Below are 21,071 nucleotides of genomic sequence, written 5' to 3'. Positions count from 1 at the left end.
AACAAATTGTATATTTGCAACCCAACTGACCTAAAAAACTGTTACTTGATGGGCTCATATATATAATTTAAAAATGAATAACAAAAAGAATAGTAATAAGAAAATTTAGGATTTGGAAAGAGATAGACATAATTTAGACCAGTTTTAGTATTGTTTTGACTTAGTTCATCGACATAACCAATCACGTTTGCAATCTGTCAAAGGGAGGCCATATTAATTGTAATTGGTATGGCCGTCAGCAACAAAGTGTCGGCTTATAAAAAATAAAATGTAAAGTTAATGTGTAATCCTTTCAAAATTTAGTGATTATCTGTATTTAGAATAAAAGTGACTATTTTGCTTGACGTGACGATTAGTGACAATATATTTTTCCAATGTGGAAACAGTTGGAAATGGGGCTACGAGCATTTTTGCTTATAGCCTCAAGAATATGGACCTGTTTGTGTTTCACTTTAAAAAAGCAATCTAGAGCAGTAAGTATCTTCTTTAGAAATAACATTAATCACTTGAAATTGTAAGATTTATAGAATTTATTGTTCAAATAATAACAATAACCTCAGTATATTAACGTAAATTCACTTTTCGTCTTGAGTAAATTTAAAGTTTACAAAATAAATACATACTATGTCTACTATTTAAATAAAATAAAAATCTTAACATCGGTTTACCAGTAACAGGTTAAAAGAAAAATATCTGATTCAATATTTTTGGCAACTTTGTTAATTGGCAAAAATCCAATTTTTTATAGATAATTCAGCATCAGTCTGTAAAGTATGACTTGTTTCCATTATCCCCTTTATCAAGACATAGATTAAGTAAGTATACTTTTATTTATTTATAGTTTTTGTCATGGATCTGATGAATATGTTATGAGATAATTCTTACACCATATTTAATAAATGTTTTATTATTATTTAATATTTTTTACAATCAATAAATAATATGTTTATTTTTCTATTTTAGGTATAGTTAAACGTAAAGTTCTAGTGCTTGATTTAGACGAAACATTAATACATTCACAACATGATGGTGTTTTGAGAACAACCGTTAGACCTGGAGTTCCTCCAGATTTTGTGTTGAAAGTTATCATTGATAGACATCCAGTTCGATTTTTCGTACATAAAAGACCACACGTGGATTTCTTTTTAGATATAGTAAGTTAGATATCATTATTGATATATTAAAATTATTAATTAGATAAATTAATTATACCAGAATTATTAAAATTTTATTAGGGATAACTTTAGATATATTACATATAAATTTTTAAAATATTTAATTTTCAAAATAAAATGATTGATATTAGAAAAATAACACAAATAATTCCTTATTATAAGTATAATATATATTATAAAATATAAGTATAATGATTTTTTTTACGTTATAGTGTATTGTGTTTTTCTAGTTACACCAGATAATAGATTATATGTATTTTTTAAAATTAACATGTTCATTTTATATAGAGGTGAAAAATCTGAAAATGAATATTTATTTTAGGTATCACAGTGGTATGAATTAGTTGTTTTTACAGCCAGTATGGAAATATATGGTGCTGCTGTGGCTGATAAGCTCGATGCCGGACGAGGCATTTTAAAAAGACGTTTCTATCGACAGCACTGTACGCCGGACTTTGGGTCTTACACGAAAGACCTGAGTGCCATATGCAATGATCTCTCTAGTGTATTTATATTGGACAATAGTCCAGGAGCTTACAAATCCTACCCTGGTAGGTATGAGTTTATTTGATAAATTTGATAATTAGGTGCTTAAACTAAAAAACATTCTATAGTGATTTTTAAAAATTATATATTAGAATCATGCTTTGAAGTATTTTTAGTAGATAAATTTAAAATGTCACATTTGCTAACACGATAATAGGTATTTTTAAAGTTATTCAGAACTTTCAGTTGAGATAAAACAAATTAGTGTTCAATTTAAAAATAATAGTTTTTTTTGGTTTGAAAAACGGCGATATTAAGGTTTCAACTAATTTTCCAGATTATATTTATTCTAAACAGCACCTTCTAGGAATTAATATCTTATTTTATTCATAATGCAATTTATATTGCTGGTTTATCTATATAAAACAGTGACTTTAGTTACATAAGACTAAACAAAATTATCTAGTCTGAGTGGCATTATGAATTATCATTTGTTAGAACCAAAGTTTCCAAAGTAAGTTTCCTTGGTCGGTGCCATAAGAATTCGGGAACCCTATTAATAGTAAGAAAAATGTCGGATGATGATACATGTCTGTTCTTTTTCACTCCAAATGAGACTATACTCTTTGTTTACCTAACATCTTAGAAACACAGTTTTTCTTTTTAAAAAAGTGGATAAAATTCCAAAACATTCTGACTCTGATCTCTGATTTGACTCTGAAAAAATTAACACAAAAAGACACTTTTGAGATCAGAGTCAGAATCTGAACTGGCCCTCACTTTGAGCAGCTCTGAACATTATTAAAGTTATTCATGCCACTTACGTACCCATTAGCCGTGCGTTAGTGTAAAATGACGTGTTAAATCCTATCTCCATTGCTTTTTGCTCCATTTTCAACATAGTACTGAATGCAATGATGCGAAAAAAAATTCAAAACACCTTTCGTTCTATGTGATACTACCAGCCCTTTGACCGATCTGATGACAGCACTATATGCTCTGAAAAAATGTTGACGCTTTTAGCATTCTTCATGATATGGTTCACATTGCAGAGCAGGGAATAAATGAAGGAAAGACCAAATATTAACAATTGAGGGATTGTAAATCTCAACTTGATCCAGTCAAAGCAAGTGCAGGGGTTTAGGTATTTGGGATCACTAACATAGGAAAAGAATGTGGCATATATTGTTGAGATAATAAGCCGAATCGGTCAAGCTGTGGGACTGTAGGGGGCTGTGTGGCTTTTGGTTCTCAATCTTCTTGAAGATGATGTGTCTGAAGAAACTATAATCTCCCCCTTTCGAACGCTTATTCCATCTTAGTCAATCTCTATAGACTTGGACACCGTTACAGTATGATATTTGTAATATTGAAGTCATTCAAGTGCGATGCGATGCTCTGAGATCGTATTAGAAATCACCCATTTAAGATGTGACAATCAGTGTAAAACTGAGGAACAAATTAAAAAACGCAGTTTGGACGACATGTTTGTTGAATGAAAGGTGAACGAATCCCTCATAAATTTCTGTGGTGAAATAGCCCTTTTAGGTAGGAGACTCAGCATACAACTCCGAAAGAGATATTAGATAGATTAGATATTATAATAGAGAGCAATTTGTAAAATAGGAAACTAACATTGTCAGACGCCATTAAATAGCTTTCGATTGCTAACTGTGGCGAGATTTAATGTATTCAAGAATATTTGACACCAACAGCAGTGTATTAAATGAATTCTGATCGTGAACACCTAGATCTTGCATCACCGCAATACAGCCTTTGTTGTCAAAAACTTTCTCACGAAAAGCACAAGTAATATAAAGCGAAGGGATGATGTAATCTGTAAACGTTCTTGTAGGGTCGATCTTTTTAAATAACAGTTAACTTAGACTCAAAGAAAATTCTGTCACTTAAAAAATTCGTTATGATTCAATATAGTAAAATTTAAAATTGCAACTCCGTGAGATAAACGAATATGTTGATTTCAGATAACGCTATACCAATAAAATCGTGGTTCTCGGACGCAAATGACGTGGCGCTACTTAATCTGCTACCTGTTTTGGACGCATTACGATTCACCACAGATGTCCGATCAGTGCTGAGTCGTAACCTGCATCTGCACAGCCTCTGGTAGGACTTCATCCATCTTTTCTTTAGGACAGCTGTATTAGATTAGATTCCCAGTAGGTGTGAAGGTGAGTGCTAGTGTTGCCGCACGATAGCGGGTGGTTATGGGTAGTAGATTAGCCATTAAATATTTGACAAAACTCTGAATGGTGTGGCTTCGTCGGAAATATCGATCTCGTTTATTTTAATGTGTCCATTTTACGAAGTATATTAAAGATTGTATATATGTATTGATCACAAAAACTAACTTTAGCCTTAAGGAAATAGAACATACGCGGCAACACTGGTACTCGTTAGTCCTTCCTTTCTGTTCAACGAAGCCCTCTTTGCAGTGCGACCGGCAACCCAGTTGCATTAGGTTCAACTCGTCCCCGTGTCCTGGACTCCACCACCCCTAAACCCAAGGCTGATCTAGATGGTTTGGCGGATAGTGTCGTCACCAGAGTGGACGAAGTGACCGTCAATCAACCGACTGGTAACAGCACATCCGTGGCAGCGAGCCCGAAAGATAAAAAGTTCAAGTCGCGCATCCCCCAGCGTATGTGCAATTGACGCCATCGAAAATAGGACAAGGGTCGGCGAGCAGCAACGGGTAAGAGTGGACGGACTAAACTGAGTGCGTGAATTAAGATCAAGTAAGGCTTGTGTCCTCTTCGATCAAATGAGTGAGAAATCATGTTTATTTTCCGTTAAAAAGTGTAAAAAATTGGAACACTGTATAATAAAAGACAAAGAAAACATTTCTAAAATGTTGGTGTACCTATTGTTTGAAAAAAGCTCAGGGTTCGGTTGATGTTAACTGGTGTAGATTATGTATCTTTGTTTTAAGTAACAAAGTATCGGTGACAAGTATCATTTATCATTTGGACAGGATCAAGTAGAATTTCTACACTGTACAACCTACCCATAGTAATGTGTGTAAAAACGCTCTAGATACACTGTCGAAAATGTCAATGTTTTATATATAAATAAAATATAGAATTTATTATTGTACATATAATAATGCAGAAATCACTATTTCATTTTTGATGTAGGTAAGTACAACTACATCTAATTTATAGTAAGGAATTTTGTTGATATATAAAAAGTTATACACGCGTATGCAGGTGAATTATACATGCCTTCATCGCATTGTCCGTATCAAAAGCTTGCTACCTTTTTACATTACAATTTACGTTTTATTGGAATTGATAAATATTCCAGTGCGGATTTTGAATAATTTGAATTGTATATTAACCACATTATATTTTAGATCTCATTCAATGAGAGATCAGTGATAATTGAATGATAAGATTGTTTCGGATAAGGATCGACTCGAAAGAGAAAAAAATATTTTTTATGGCGAGGTATTTCTTATCATTTTTATTTTTAACACAAAGTTATGATTACATGTATGATTCACCATACGTGTTCAAGTAAACATAGTAATATGATAGTTGAACATTTGATAGATCTATATTATTTGACAATAAAGTTCTCAGACTTGTAAAATATTTATTTATTTTTCATTTTTAAAATAGAATCAGTTTTAAGTTTTCGTTAAGGTTTTGTAAATACGAATGGGTAAATATGCGGTCATTTCAATTGATCTCACAAGGGTTAAAGAACATCGATTATGCAATAATTCTCGATATTATGAACTTTGCCAGTTTTAATATAAATCCCTAACAGTAGTACATATCATTTTAACGATGTTATAGTAATTGTTAAGGATATTGCTGATTTACAGTTTTTTATATCTTAACTGAGACTCATTACATAATTATTGATTTTAATGTATTCCTTAAGTTTGTAACAGTTAATAAACTATTTAATATATATATATATATATATATATATATATATATATATATATATATATATATATATATATATATATATATATATATATATATATTACTTTTCAATTGCAAAATTTTTGGCTTAATTAACAAACTAAGCACTTTAATAATATTCTCTAATGGTGGGATATTGAGAAGACAAAAAATGTGATTTTTAGTTTAGTTGTGTGAAGTGTTTTGTTTGGTATTCCAATAATTTCGCAATCTGCCTCGAAATTAATGACTGTCATGTTTACTCATGAAAATGTACCTTCCTCATCCTTGCTGGTAGTTGCTCGGGTTCTCCATGAATTATTAATATCTTGGATGTTAGCTCAGAAGTTTATAGAATAAGAAATCTTGAATTTTGCGGATAAGCCAAAGAGGTAGTATAAATGTATAAAATTAACGTTAAATATGTTATAACGTTTTATATCAACCTTCTATTATTTAAGTTGATGTAATGCTGCTTTTCCGAAAGTTTCCGTTTCTTGTTTATATTCGGTTATAGGTCAAGGATTATTTTGTGTTTGGTGGTCAATCTAAACATTTTCTGTATCAGAAAATAAGTAGTCTTCAAAATTTTGGGAATATGTAAATATTGTGTCATAGAAGTGTAGATTAATGTTTTAAAAAGGGGACAGCTGATGTACTTAACGATGTAAATTTGAATGTTAAACGGGTCTCATGTGAAATCTTTTTTTTTTGTGTTTTGTTGTAATTGTTATTTTATCGAAAATTGAGTAAGACATGCTAAGTTGCTCAATATTCGATGGTCAGTGTACAAAATAGACTTTTTAAATGGAGAATATTTTGTTTTCGATTACTGTAATTTCTTTTTAAATGATATACAGTTTTATAATTGTTTTTTTTGGTATCGCATTAGAACCATATGTCCCAAAGAGTTGAGTAGGTCTCTTAAAACCATGTGACACCTCATCTTTTGGTTAAAATGTGAAAAATCACATTTTTAATTATTGTAATTTCATTTTAGATAATATACAATTGTAAATTAATGTTTTGCTTATTCTTTCGTTAAAACCTTACGCCCTAAAGAATTAAATAGATCCATAAACCCAGTCACAACCTGACACTTAAACTCTACTGAATAAATAATTCAAAACCAAATCAATTCAATAAAAAAAATTCCCGTATTTATTAGGCAATGTAATATCTCAATAATATTTAGAATTATTTAAAAGTTTTCTGATTTACCTGGTTACGTACTAAAACTGATTACTGATTAAAGTACCAAAAAATATTATTCCATAAAACAATCACTATTGCAAAAAAGAGTTTGTCATTATTCTAATTAAAATATTCAGAACATGAATCCAAAATTCCAATAAAAATGTTGGTACTTAGAAATCAAAAAAAGGTCAATCTCAGTTTTGGTTTCTATAAGAATTGAACTATTTCTTTGAGAGGACGAAAATAAAAGTCGCATAGAGAAAAGTGCGATGGATCCTGTAACTTCCACGTCTTCCATATATACTTTCAAATGTTCGACACAGTGACAGGTTTGATGTCTTATAATTCGTTCGTGTATATAACGTCCTTCAACTAATTTATGGAATATACTGCTATATAACATATATTTTTTATCGATTTGCTTAATGGTTTAACAATATATCCAATGGGCCATAAGTATTTTTTATAACTAATGTATACATGACATGTAAAAAATCACTTCATTAAATTGCTTCCTGCCAGCTTGGTGGCGCAGTGGTAAAGGCGATGGGACGGTCCTCCTACTGTTGCGATAGCCGCGGTTTCGAATCCTGATCGGGCATGGTCGTAAATTATGTTTGTGATTGTTTAAAATTTGCGAATGTTCTAGGCAAGAGTGTAAAATCCAACAAGGAAAATGATCCCAGTCACGCCAGTAACCTGGCTGGGTAAGAGCAGATGTCTTCTGGAAGATTTCTAAAGTTGATCACTCGCCAGTCGGTAGGCTTAATGCTGATGACCGTGGTTCGGAGCCCACGTTAAACTTTAGGCCCAGTCCAGATAAACCCATGGTTGGTAAAAGGAGACTTTAAAATATATGTAAAAAATATATTTTCTGTCTAAAATATCTCATTCTAAAGCCTATATTTGTCCATTAATCATATCGAATGGCGTTAAATGTTATAATTATACTCGATAGTGCATTAAACTACCTACGCCTGTGAAGGCTTCTAACCCAAAAAATGTATAAAAATGAAAAAAAGTAATACATAAGCATATACTACTTTATAATATTAATGTTTTCCTATATACATTGGTTATAAAAATAGAAACAATTTAAAAAGTTGTTATAATAAAAAAAATATTTATGCCTTTCTAATCCGTTGATTGGGATGGTGAAATGTTCTTCATACGACTGCGAAAGCTCATAGCCTAAAAATGTATATAGATATATTTTTTTACTTTATATTCTGTACTTTGAAAATAGAAATAACCAAAAAGTAATTTAACAATTTTACAATGGAGAAATTATGATTTACCAAATGGGCCCTATGCCTATGCAATGATATATTGGCTTAACTCTATAGCTTTAGCGGGTTATGATTGAAATAAAGAGGTCATAGGTATAAAAGAACACTAACATCAGTCGATTTACGCCAAATTCTTGATAACAATAGCGGAATATTTGACTTTCTACTTCTCAAACACTACAAAGAAAAGGAGTAAAGGTTACGCCTTTAACACAGCTGCCAAAAAATATAAAAAATTAGCACGATCATCAAGTGACTTGTCAAGCAATTTCAAAGCGTGTTAAAAATTTGGGAATAATCGAAAAGCTAGGGAATTGAGGAAAAGATTGCTAAACATTTGTTTCTTAATAGTTGCTCGGAAGAGAAAGGCGGATATTTCTAAGATGGACATTTTTAAATAAAACGGCATATTATTGTCATGGGAGTTAAAATGAGTTCATTGCAATAATGTCAAGAAGAAAATCGTGGCTAAATACTACCGAATAACCAAATATTTACAGTTTCAAGGACGTTCTGTATTTTGTGAGGCCAATTTGGTAGCTTTGAATCGAATGGCCTACCCTCCTACCACATGTTTTGATCAAAGGCGACAGGTCTAATCAACATTTTCGGCCTAATGAAAAACTACGATTAGATTGATTCCTTGATAGCTTAAAATAATGACTAGTTTGTTGAAAGCGAGATGACAATTTAAATTATCAACTTGAGGAAAACTAATAATTTGAAATGTTGGGCGTTTTAAATGTAACAGTCCATCGAATAATTTGTGTATAAAGTTAATTCGGATCATTCATTAAGCCAGTTAAAACTTATTATGGTTAAAAAATCGAGGTCCCAAAAAGTCATTTAGCAAAAGGTCACACTAAAGCGCTTTTGTAAGGCAACAGAGGAAAAAATTGAACGTTTTTTTGCATACAACTATCACTTGTTCCAGTCTATGCTAAACTCTCTTAATGATATATATCTAGTTTTAAAAGATGCTTATGAAAACCACTGAGTTCAGATTTGCAATGGTAGAAGGTCGTTGATCAAAACTTTATAACTGATTAGTGTTTGAAATTTCTATGCATAAATTCGTTTAGAAAAAACATGGGGAAACTCTACATTACATTTTCCCCAAACCATAATAAATATTTATTAGTTTTTTACCACATTACCTAAGTAGCGAAAGTTTATATAATCTATATCACCGACTATATTTGGATATATACAAGGAAAGGAACGTAAATAACTGGGAATTTTAAAAACCAAAATTTATTTTAAAAGCACCAAGTCAATGTGTAATATTTACAAAATAAAACCGAAAAATCCAAAGGCTTATGGGTCTCATTACGACCAATCTTGAAGCCTTTTTTCTGTAATAAACCACATGTTAACAATTCAGTAACATTAAACCTTAATACACATAAACAAATAAATATATATGTATATATATAATGAAAGCAGGACATAACCTCAAGAAATATATCAAAAAACGTTTAAAAATACATAATAAATATGTAAAATGATTTAAAACTGTGAATTGCTTAAGAACCAGCATAGAAGAATTACATAGGTCTGCAATAAAATCCTCTTTCAAAAACAGCTTTTATTTTAGCGATTTTATATTTACACATTTTTTAATATAAATATTATTTTTTCACTGTGAAAAGTCCTGAAAAATCTTCATTAAGTAAGAGGTAAGAGAAGAAGATATATTGCATATAAAATAGTCAGAATGTTTGTCAGCTTTTGTTTTGTCAATTCACCAACAATTGTTAATATAAAAGGAAAAAGAGCAACAACTTACAACTTCGTTCTAATTATTGTTCAATTATAATTGCAATCATTATTGATATTTAATTTGTAAATTATTTTTTTTTATAGATACGTCAGTTTTTAGATTAAGGTAAAACAATTGATATTAGCAAAAAAGAAGGATAAAGTAACTGGAATCAAATAGGTTTAATGCCTATTTTATGATTTACACTTCTTGACTTAATCATTTTTTTTGTAATTACCATTTGATTATAATTTGTAAAGTTGAAAATAAGAAAGCAAAAACTACACAAAGTATATATGTAATACATATTTTTTCTTGTTGTTAATCCATTTAAGAGTATCAAATATAATATGGAAACACATGTAAATATTCTGGAGAAAAAAATTGCAGACCAGTATTATATGTACAATTACTTAAATTCATAAAGCAATGAAATAATAAACTATCCATCTGACTATTTATTCCAATACAAATAAGAGAAAAGAATCATTAGATAAGTAAGCATAAACTCACCCAACTACTGGACACTTATTTTTATTAAAATCCAATTATTTTCTCTACGGTTAATGATTCTTCACTTACACCTTTCAGTCTATATTTCTCAAATTATGTCCATAACTTTTGAATCATTTTTATCAATATAACTAAAATTCTCAGCAATGGAAGGACTATTAATAGGTACTTTAGGTGGAATTGAAATGATGCTATAGTATTTTCTCTGTAGTATTTTCATCTCTGCTACTTTTCTTACTGTGCGAGGATTCGCTATCATAATCTTTCGCTGAGCATCTGCAAGAAGACAGATTTTAGATTAACAGACATAGTAATATAAGAGAAGATAGTTACTTCAAAATACTAATATTGACCTATGCCAATGGCTTATATTACATCTTCATGGTTACTGAAAAAAATTATGATACATGCATAGAACAAATGTTTGTTATGATCAAGAATATTTAAAGCAAAAAAGAGAGCAATAATTACATTATTTCTAGACTAGATTCACTTGTTTTCATGCCATGTTCATGTTCAGATGACCCAGATCCAGAAGCTATTTCAAGTAGTTCTTCCTTATTCTCTTCACTATCACCTTCCTGTTCATGCTGCTGATGGACACTGGACATTTGCCATGCAGGAATAGAAGGAGGTACTACTGGGCTATTTGCCACAGATGGAAATTGTTTCCTAAAATTAAAAATGTGTATTTGAAATATATAATATATATATATATATATATATATATATATATATATATATATATATATATATATATATATATATATATATATATATATATACTAGCTGACCCGACAGACTTCGTCCTGTCAAAAAGATTTGTAATGTGGCAGTTTTTGTGCCTACGTATTTTAAAAAATTCTCCTGAACAGAACCATCACCCTGGTGATAGGGCGTTGTGAATAAAAAATAATTAAATAAAACATATATAAGGATTGAAAAGTAAGTAATCGCTTTATTGTTAATCATGTGAATCATAATTATTATTATTATTATCATTGTAGTGCTTTGTGGTATACGATGTTTTTTGTTTGATTACCTGGCGCATAGATAAACAAATCTGATGGTTTTCCAACACGGGAACAGGCAACATACAATTGACCATGTGAGAAACATGGGTTTTCTAGATTAATACCACAAACACTTAATGATTGCCCCTGGGACTTGTTTATAGTCATAGCAAAAGCAAGCCGCACTGGAAACTGTAGTCGTTTAAACTCAAATGGCACATCAGTCGGAATCATTGGGATGCGCGGTATGAGAACATCTTCTCCTTTATACTTTCCTTTGAGTATAGTTGCTTCTATCACATTGTTTAGTAATTTTTTTATCGCTAACCGTGTACCGTTGCAAAGACGCGGTTGGTTGATATTTCGCAACATTATAACCACCGATCCAACCTTTAATTGAAGATTGTGAGGTGGCAATCCTGGCAAATCCAGCGAGTTTAAAAATTCCGGTGGATAGTTGACTACATCATCTTGATTAGTAGCCGAATCAACTGATTTATATATCCTCAATTCGCCTGTAATTTGTTCTTGAATTTTGAAATTTAATTCATTTACATCTATGTTTTTTGCAGCCAGTATAGCTCGTTCGCTCAACCAATCATGGTTTCTGTAATTTTGAGAAACATCTGGAAACACCTTCTGAATAAGTTCATCTTTTGATCGAGTTAACTGACAAAAACTTTGAGGAAAGTTCCAATGTCAATGAGTTGTTTAGAGAATATGTTTCCAGATTGGTCATTTTGCAACTCGACACGCATATTCTTGCTTAAATGAAGTACTTTGACATGTTTCCACAAATTGGAGGACTTTAGACATGCATTGAGTTCATCAGCTGGCGTTGATCGTGGAATCACTGGCAATGTTTGACGAAAATCTCCTGCTAATAAAATCATTGCACCACCAAATCGGTTATTATTGCTACGTAGATCTTTTAAGGTTCTGTCTAAAGCCTCCAAAGATTTTTTATGTGCCATCGTGCATTCATCCCAAACAATCAATTTACATTGCTGCAAAACCTTTGCTATTGCAGAGTTCTTCGGAACGTTGCAGGTTGGAGTTTCATTGCTTTGCATATTTAATGGCAATTTTAGTGCTGAATGGGCTGTTCGACCACCTTCAAGCAAAGTTGCTGCGATTCCCGACGAAGCGAGTGCAAGTGCAATTTTATTTTGTGAGCGAATTGTTGCTAATATTAATGAAATCAAAAAAGTTTTTCCTGTACCACCAGGTGCATCTAAGAAGTAAATCCCTCCAGTTTCATCATTTGTTACTTTCATAAGAGTTTCAAATACATACTTCTGTTGTTCATTTAACAGTGGAAGATTTGTTTGAATTAATTCTTTCAAAGCGTTGAGATCATACAGTCTTTCTCGATGCAACTCTTGGTTAAAAGCGTCATGCATTGGACGATTGGGCGCGGTCAGGCATAATTGAATTAATAGTTTGTTTGACATTATCAAGCACATGTCCTCAATTGAAATCAATGCTTCGTTGTAAATTTCTTCACTGATTTGTATATTTGGATTTCTCATTCTATTCCGTATTTGATACAAAATATCATCACACATATAATCTTTGTACTTCATCCACAAATCAATTGGGTTTGATGGGAAGCATGTAGATATGATTATAGAAAACAATGTTCGTATTTGATGAGCGTGTGATGATATTACAGCATCATTGAGAGTTTGATCCCAATGAGCGTCATTTTCAAGCAATTGCAAACGTTGACAGGCTTCTCTGTAGGATCCACACAATTCACCATCAACAGTTCGTAACTGTTGGAATGATGTTGGGCCACGTACATTGACTAATAGCAGTCGTAAATAAAAACATTCATCATTGCTTGGATGTACTGAATAAATCCGGCCAATCGCATCGGTGGAATATACATCTGTATATCCAACTGGTTTTCCTTGTTTCCGTCGTATAAATCTCCTTGAGGATTGATTCCAGGTATAATATTTTGGCATTTCAGAATATAGCAATGTTTGTGCGAAATCATCGTTTTGGCATGTCTCAAAAAAACTGGTTAATGTAGTAGATGGTGGCTGAGCAGCTCTTTGTACTGCGTTCTGTGCTGTAAAATACACTCTTTGTCCATTTTCTAAATGCACAGCTAAGTGAACAACAGAAGGGTGTCTCTCATGAATAGGAAAAGAAAATATTCGCCAAACTGCTTCATTACTACTGACATAGCGGCCCATTTGGTATTGGGTAACTTCAACATTAGAATTCTCTGCACCAATTCCAATCACAGCCATATCACTCCCTTTGGTTACATATTTGCAAATGTATTTAATCGATTTCACTGAATGGCAAGATTCAACGTTGATGTGTGCTTTGAATGTCTTTGATAAAATGGGTGAATATGGAACAATCCAACGATTATCTATTTCAATATCTTGTTGATTTAATTTGACAATGATTGATTTTCCATTGTCTGCTGTCGATCTGCGACGACACAATGGATAACCGTCATTACCAGTAATTGTTTCCGATATTAATGTCCGTGGATATCGTTTTGAACATTTACCATCCATCATACACGGTGAATTTTGATTAAGAGTTCCACAGGGACCATGTATCATGTTTTTGATAACTACCTCATGCAATCCAGGATCTACTTGTACATTAGGGATTTCAGCTGATATCACTGCATCAACTTCATTTGGCCTTATCTTTTCAACCAACCAAATCAAAATGTGTGCATGTGGCAATCCTCCTTTCTGCCACTCCACAGAATACATCCAGCAGCGTGTCTCACCAAACACATTATGTTTTACGATGAAATTCATTAAAGATTTCAACTTTTGTCTAAAGACTCTGGCTGTAATATCATGACGATCAATGGGTGATTGCCCAGGGAATAACTCCTGCTTAATTTCTATCCATTGCGGATTGCATGTAAATGTGATGAACAAATCTGCTGTACCATAATGACGAACATACGACATGGCATCTTGAGCATATTCGTGCATATGCCGAGGGCTTCCGATGTATGTTGCTGGAAGAATAGTCATCCGACCGACATTCTGTGCATTTCCATCAGTACTAATCGCATCTCGAAGGTGAATATACTCTTCAGATCGGAGTTTGGTTTGATTCAACCTGATGAATGTTAATCTCTCCGTTTCAATTTTAACATACATGTCAACAACATATTTGTGATATTATCGCCGACATTTCAATATGTGATTATCTTCATTTTCCCGAATCATTAGGCGGTATGAATAATAGTTCATTGAACTGACTTTTTTGTTGGTTTCAGAACCTCTAAACAGATTTTGTTTTAATAACATTCGAATACATAATATAGTGACTGAGATATTATCGCCATAGCTAAACTAATATTTTAGTTACCTGTAATGGTTATTATTAGTTGAATGTCGCGCTCGCGCTTCACGCGTTTGTGATATCCGAATTCTTTCACGTTCATTTCCGTCGTCACGTTCTTGTGCAGTACGATTAGATCGGTAATTAGCTTGGTTTATAGCATTTCTGGTTCTTCTACCTAAATTGCTTCGTCTTATAGGAGGCATATCAAATATAAATGATTTTTTCACTAATCACGAACTAAACAAACACTAACTAACTAAACACTCTGCACAAAACACGATATACGAATTTGTTTGGTGTATCAGTTGACAATTCATCTGTCATCTGTCAAAAGTCATCTGTAACAGACAACTTTTTTTTTTAAATTTGATATGACTTGAACTCAAATCCTTTTAAGCCGTACGAATTGTTTTATTTATTTAAAATTTGGATATTAAAAATAATAAAACACTGTTGGTAACGCGATTTTTGTTTGACTGATGTAATGACGTGGAAACTGATGCATTTTATCTCGCGTGCCGAAACTAATACAAAAGAAACGCGACATTAAACTCCTCCAACTATGTATTCTGTGCTCCAACGCACACACGCACATTGTTTTGATAGATATGATCTTTGACGTTAGGAACACACCTACATTGCTTAGACAACAGTGAGTGCTTGTAATTTAATATGAACTTTATACCATAGCAATAAAGCTCAAATTGACTACGTTTTAGTTACAAATCATTTGTATGTACAAAAGAAAAGGGCTATTTTTAGGGTTTTTCATAATTCTAATTTTTCTCGCCGTAAAAACCATCCTTGAACTTCAACGAACATTTTAAAAAAAGATTTGGCCAAATTGGTCCAGGCGTTGTTGAGTTATGCGCTTACCAACACATTTTGCGATTCATTTTTATATATAAGAAGATATATATATAGTCAACAAATATAGAACTTTAAAATATATAATTTCAATAATATTGGCTCCAATTCAGCCTTGAATCACAAAAATAATGGTGAAATAAAAACTTTTAAATTAATCATCATATATACGAAATAAAATTAATTAATGTCACCTGTGGTCTTTGTACTTGCCACTGTTTTAAGGTTTTATTTAATAATATTAAATAATTTTAAAAATTAACACATCATTAATAGTATTAATTATATTAGGAGTGTTGTCTTTCGTTCAATTTAATTCTGAAGAATGATTTCTGTATTAATAATAATACATCATAAATAAAACATTAAATTGATAAAAGTAATTCCAGTTTTCGTTAATTTTAATCTATTAGTACATCATGAATATAATTTAGATGATTTTTTTAAATATTTAGATTTTTCATAATGATAAATATAGAAGATAACAAAATGTGATCCCAACAACCTTATCAACACTTCTGTTAAAAGTTTGTTTACTAAATTGGTAGAAATTAATTAAAACACTCAAACTCACCTTGTTAACAGCAACCCTTTAACTGTTGCAACTTCTGACTGCAATTCTTTGATTTGTGATACCACTTCGTTTTCAGAGGTATAACAAATCTTATCTAATTCTGATTTTACATCTCCAATACTGGATCTAATATCACTTATTGATTTCTCAACATTCTCTTCTAATTTATCTATTTTATCTTCAACACTCTTTTTCTTTCTACCAAATAAAAATGGAGCAATGTATTTCTAAAAAAGTAATAGTTATTAAAGGATAAGAAAATAAATGAAAAACCTTACTCGAAAAAATTTTTGAACTATATATGCTACAATGCTAAATAACGCTATATTTTGAGTTATATTTCTAATTCTATCGAATAGTGTCACTTGATGAGGAATATATCCTCTATAAGCTACATTTGTAGCATATGGGTTTTGAGGAAACTTTGATAGATATTGTTCATGATGATTATATGCTCCTGATCTTTCACATGCTATACGTATTTCCTCTTCAGTGAGCCCTCTTCTTTGCAAAAATTGTTGTTTTTGAGCCAGAGGACTATTTATAACTTTTGGATTTTGTAGAAATTTTATCGCCGTATTAACCTACAATATCAATATACAATAATTAATTTCCTTACCCCATTATAGATAATCTACATACTAAATCTTCTCTAACAAGTGACTGGGATTCATCCATTGCAGTATTATCTGAATTTGCTTCTATATCAGAATTCATACCTAATACAACTGATTATATGTAAATGATAAATGCAAAAACTATTTTTTATATTATAAAATTTAAAACCATTCTACTCAAAGTTCATTATAAACTAAATCAAAATAGAAATACATTCGAATTTGACTTATGGATCTATACAAGGTTGCCAAGTATATGACTGAAAACTAAAAATAAGCAAATTATTCATTTTAAAGCAATACATTATTAAATACATTTAGCATCAAGACACATATGTGACAAATATCTTCTCCCTATGTTTTTATTGGGTCGTTTAATGGTAATCTGTTAATATCTTTTTTGTTTTTAATTACTGACTTACTAATATTACATATTTCTTGCAACATTTGACAATGCTTTGAAATGTGTCTTCTAAGGTATGTTGCCAACTTCCGATCTGATTAATATATTAAAAATAACAAATATATTAAAGACACATTGAATATATAAAATTGTGTTTATACATTATGATACAAAAATTATATACATTGTGTCTTTACAAGTTTAATTAAAAGAAGCTGTCCTATTAAATTATGACTAGCTTCTCTCACATCATTTTGACACAACTGCGAATATCATATAATATAAGTAATATTATTGGTCATATAAATACAGTCATGGAATATTGAGTATACTTTGCATTTTACTTGAGATAGTAACGTGAAATTTTAATTTTGTATGTCAAACCAGCAAGAAACAAGAAATAGGAGTATTAAGAAGAAATGCCTCGTTACCACCCCGAAACTGTTTTGAAGTATGCAAATGGTAAATATTAATTATTTTTGAAAAAATTATTGCATTTTAATAACTAATACTAATAGTGGACTTTAATTTAATATTAATGTGCTTCATTCTGTTGATTAAAAAAAAGCTTTGGGTATATTTTTCCCATTCAGTGCTTTTTGCGAATAAGATTATATACATAACGAACTATAAAACTCGTTTTATTTAAACTTGTTATATTTTTCTTACATGTTCATTTACATGTGTTTTATCTTACAGTGTTCATAATTTTGGTTTGCATAATTTTTCCTTTGGAACCAAGGTAAAACATCAATTTTTAAAGGCATATACAAAAATTTCACATATTTTTTTTTATCTAAAATAATCAGATATTTGTGTATAATGTTTTTGTTGAACTGATGTAAAGGAAGACCAGAAGTCGTTCAGTGAAAAGCCGTTCAGTTTGCTTTTTAAACACAAACCATATATGGGAAGCCGTAGAAATATTGCAGTCCACTGCTTTTATAGTATTGTGGATAGAGCGTTCAGTTCACACGCGGAGGTCGCGAGTTCGATTCCCGGCGTGGGCAACAACTTTTTGTTGTTCTAGTTTGCTTAGAACATTTGTCAAATCACCTAGGTTAGGTAGCGAACCCTGGACCTGAAGCGTTCCTTATTTTTAATCGTTATTTCTTTATTCCTATTTTTACTCATACGGGCTGCACCTTTACTTGCCCTACCCATTATATACTTAATAAAATAACTGAATAACTTATTAAGTAAATATTTAATACTAAAAAGAGAAAAATAAATATTTTTTACAAAAAAATTGAACCGACTTCAAAAAATAAATAAGGAACTTACTAAAAATTAAAAAATAATGAAACTTACATTTTTAACACAAAAAAAGCATTTTAAAATAAAGCATGTACATGATAATCGTTGTAATAACTAAAAATAATTAAAAAATTATTTAACCTATCTACTACACGTATTTTATATTCTACTATATACACACAATTTAGCTGAATACCTACCTAAACCTATTTATCTATGTACAATATTATTTTAACAACTACCAACTGATCATTTTGAAGTCGGTGCCGAGCCCAAATAATACAAAAATAATAATATAATTTTGTAATATATACAAAAGATTAAAACAAATCTAGTTTGTTGCTTTTTGAATTCAATGCTTCTATTAGATATTAAATTAAATTGATAAACGATAAACGTGAATGGCTACATCGATAACCTATCTAAAGTATTTTAAAGTACGTGTATATAATAGTATGCCATAGATCAGGATACGTATATTTGTTATTTTAATTAGTATAGGTTGGTGAAAAGTAATAAAAAAATTATATTATCATATGATATTTTTTTCCGATATATCGATATTTTTGGGCCGATATTTTTTTATATTATTTTCAAAAAAGTATCGATAATTGTAAATGAGACTATCGAATTTTTGGGTGTAAAGTGGAATATTGATTTGAAAGACCTAGAGTCTTTGAAGGAAGGTATCGAACTGTCATCGAGTGAATTTTGCGAGATTTGGTATCAATATTTTTAAAATGTCAATATTTTTAGCCCCGGTCGACATCCCTACAGCAAACAGAACTTACTTAACCAGCAGTATTCAAACTGCACCAACCAAACCGGCATTTTTTATTCATTCTTTACCACATGTAATGGATTGGGAAAAACATTATTTGTTTTTTTTTTCGTGTCAGTCATTAGTAACGATATATGCTGTGTTTGATTGATTATCTTATGCTACTTAATGCTACTGATGGTTAAAACAGCTATATCTCCAAAAATAATTTGAATTTTTCAAAATCAGGGATCGGATTGTTCTGACGTTTCGAATTTTCCCGCATTTCTTAGCAGTCCGCAGTAGAGACGCCGAGAAAACATCGATATATCGAGATTTTTTTTAAATATCGATATTTTACTACCATCTGTTAGGATCTTATTGAACTTATAGATAATTAAAACTCTTTGTCATTTAATAAACAAATAGTTAAAAATATTGCGACTATAAATTGATATATATATATATATATATATATATATATATATATATATATATATATATATATATATATAAACTATCATATTGCTCAAGTTGCATCAAGCTACACAAAGTGTGTAAAATTTCATTAAAATCGATTCAGTAGTTTAGGAGTTCATCCCTGTCAAACAACGTGACATTTTTTTTTATATAAAGATATTTATTAGAGCCTTTCTCTTTGTGGAAAATATAAACTTGGGGACAAAGTGCTTTGAGTTTCCTAGTCGCATATCTGTAATACTTACTCAATAATGACATACTCAGGGGTGTGCAACTCCAATGGTAAGTAGTGGGGTAAAGTTTTGCTTAGTTCAATCATTGGCGGCGCTGACAACGTGAATTTAATTGTTTAGTTTAAAATAGTTATGTAGAAACCTGTATGGAAAATACTTTGCTTTGATTTTCTGCCATTTCGCCTGATTACTTTGTGACGTCACATTTATTGGCCAATAGTATTTAAATGAAAACCAAATATAATTTTTAAAATTAATTTATTAAAATAAAATCCTATACAAATTAACATAAGTGTAAATAATATAAACATATATATATATATAAACAAAAAGCAAAAAAAAAACAATTATGAACTCTATTCTAAGCAAAATTAAAATATCTATAATTCTTCTCTAACGCCTTCCCATATTTGTTTAGTGCCATCAATTTTATGGGATCTATTAGAGTTCTAACTTATCTTGATATATTGAAGGTAAACTTTAAATCCTTCCCTATTGATATTGCATTAACTTCATTACACCAAAACTACAATCACACCTCATAATAACTTTTAAAATTTGGTCTTGAAAATATTATGGATTGGACAGTTGAAACACTAACAATTTATGTGTTTTTTAAAGATATTTAGATTTTAAAGTATTTAATCTGTGGAACTACTTAATATAGAATGTAGACAAATATTACATGTTGTCTCTTTTTCAAAAGTTTTGTTAAATAGCCTGAAATAAGACTAAAATACAATATTAGACTCTTGTTTTTCTCAGAGCAAAGTTCTCTGGAACTGAAAATATAGATTCAATTGGTGATTTAACAACCTCAAGTGGTACTAGATCTCCCGTTAAAAAAGAATATAAGTTATCTAACATGTTCATCTTCTTCACAATTTTCTCCGGGAGAATGATGTGAAAAAATTGAAGTGATGATGTGCCCTTTTAAAGATTTCTCGAACATACTAGGTGAAGGATGCTGTTTCCACCTCCATGACCCCTAATAGATCCAACAAAATTCTTTAAGCAATCTTGGCTAAGATTTGTTAAACAAATGTAGTTATTTGTAAATTTAGACAAAATAGATTTCTTTAAGGTAATAAATCCGCTAAAAGTAGCAATTACATTTTTAATTGATGGCACCGTAACAAATATTTTCTTAACAAGGCAATCAAATTTA

At 30.8% G+C, this 21,071-nt stretch overlaps 3 protein-coding genes and 1 long non-coding RNA gene across 12 annotated transcripts in view; 2 read left to right on the top strand and 2 right to left on the bottom strand.

Moving 5' to 3' along the window:
- Nucleotides 1-191: 191 nt before the first annotated feature.
- Dd (CTD nuclear envelope phosphatase 1-like protein dullard) lies at nucleotides 192-6,621 on the top strand. 3 transcript variants are annotated; one of them, XR_013006599.1, is made up of 6 exons: nucleotides 192-473; nucleotides 749-815; nucleotides 964-1,154; nucleotides 1,498-1,726; nucleotides 3,647-3,853; nucleotides 4,118-6,621. XR_013006599.1 is itself a non-coding variant. In XM_076410234.1 (6 exons), the coding sequence occupies exons 1-6, from the start codon at nucleotides 375-377 to the stop codon at nucleotides 4,335-4,337; spliced, it is 948 nt and encodes a 315-aa protein (XP_076266349.1). In that variant the 5' UTR covers nucleotides 192-374; the 3' UTR covers nucleotides 4,338-6,621. The 3 variants fall into 3 exon arrangements, 2 of the variants coding, with proteins under 2 accessions (XP_076266349.1, XP_076266350.1); XM_076410234.1 differs by having other exon boundaries at nucleotides 3,647-3,788; XM_076410235.1 differs by having other exon boundaries at nucleotides 3,647-3,841.
- A 2,702-nt stretch (nucleotides 6,622-9,323) lies between these two features.
- Nucleotides 9,324-17,025, bottom strand: Pex14 (peroxisomal biogenesis factor 14). 2 transcript variants are annotated; one of them, XM_076410241.1, is made up of 6 exons: nucleotides 16,796-17,025; nucleotides 16,432-16,737; nucleotides 16,154-16,380; nucleotides 10,832-11,032; nucleotides 10,694-10,748; nucleotides 9,324-10,636 (listed from the first exon to the last, which is right to left on the bottom strand). In XM_076410241.1, exons 1-5 carry the CDS (start codon nucleotides 16,868-16,870, stop codon nucleotides 10,727-10,729), a joined length of 831 nt encoding a protein of 276 aa, XP_076266356.1. In that variant the 5' UTR covers nucleotides 16,871-17,025; the 3' UTR covers nucleotides 9,324-10,636; nucleotides 10,694-10,726. The 2 variants fall into 2 exon arrangements, with proteins under 2 accessions (XP_076266356.1, XP_076266355.1); XM_076410240.1 differs by lacking the exon at nucleotides 10,694-10,748.
- Nucleotides 17,026-17,273: 248 nt separating this feature from the next.
- The window catches only part of LOC143199980 (eukaryotic translation initiation factor 3 subunit A), a 32,383-nt gene continuing 28,585 nt past the window's right edge, over nucleotides 17,274-21,071 (top strand). For 5 of the 6 annotated variants that reach the window (XR_013006597.1, XR_013006598.1, XM_076410193.1 and 2 more), the window contains exon 1: nucleotides 17,274-17,635. Coding sequence is in view for 4 of the 6 variants with exons in the window: in XM_076410193.1 (XP_076266308.1) it covers nucleotides 17,593-17,635 (43 nt within the window). In the remaining 2 variants the exon portion in view is untranslated. The remainder of the gene's footprint in view (nucleotides 17,636-21,071) is intronic. The other variant, XM_076410197.1, reaches the window with a different exon arrangement.
- Nucleotides 18,269-18,720, bottom strand: LOC143200029 (uncharacterized). Its single transcript, XR_013006606.1, has 3 exons — nucleotides 18,631-18,720; nucleotides 18,485-18,544; nucleotides 18,269-18,386 (listed from the first exon to the last, which is right to left on the bottom strand). It is a non-coding gene; the product is annotated as an uncharacterized LOC143200029 (long non-coding RNA).

The sequence above is a fragment of the Rhynchophorus ferrugineus genome, unplaced genomic scaffold, assembly GCF_030347505.1.
Source record: "Rhynchophorus ferrugineus isolate W39M unplaced genomic scaffold, kcgeb_rfMv2 rfM7, whole genome shotgun sequence".
Classification (NCBI taxonomy): domain Eukaryota; kingdom Metazoa; phylum Arthropoda; class Insecta; order Coleoptera; family Curculionidae; genus Rhynchophorus; species Rhynchophorus ferrugineus.
The sequence above is the reverse complement of the archived record's forward strand: the minus strand, read 5'-3'. Positions and strand labels throughout refer to the sequence as shown.

Bases quoted from the DNA above. Each gene is read 5' to 3' on its own strand.
- Dd (XM_076410234.1), top strand. From the start codon at position 375: ATGTGGAAACAGTTGGAAATGGGGCTACGAGCATTTTTGCTTATAGCC. The intron at 474-748 runs GTAAGTATCTTC...AATTTTTTATAG, and splicing joins TAAAAAAGCAATCTAGAGCA to ATAATTCAGCATCAGTCTGT. The intron at 3,789-4,117 runs GTAGGACTTCAT...CCCTCTTTGCAG, and splicing joins CTGCATCTGCACAGCCTCTG to TGCGACCGGCAACCCAGTTG.
- Pex14 (XM_076410240.1), bottom strand. From the start codon at position 16,870: ATGAATTCTGATATAGAAGCAAATTCAGATAATACTGCAATGGATGAA. The intron at 11,033-16,153 runs GTGAGTTTGAGT...TTTTAATTTTAG, and splicing joins AAAGGGTTGCTGTTAACAAG to GAAACAATTTCCATCTGTGG. The intron at 10,637-10,831 runs GTAATTATTGCT...GTCTTCTTGCAG, and splicing joins GAATCTAGTCTAGAAATAAT to ATGCTCAGCGAAAGATTATG.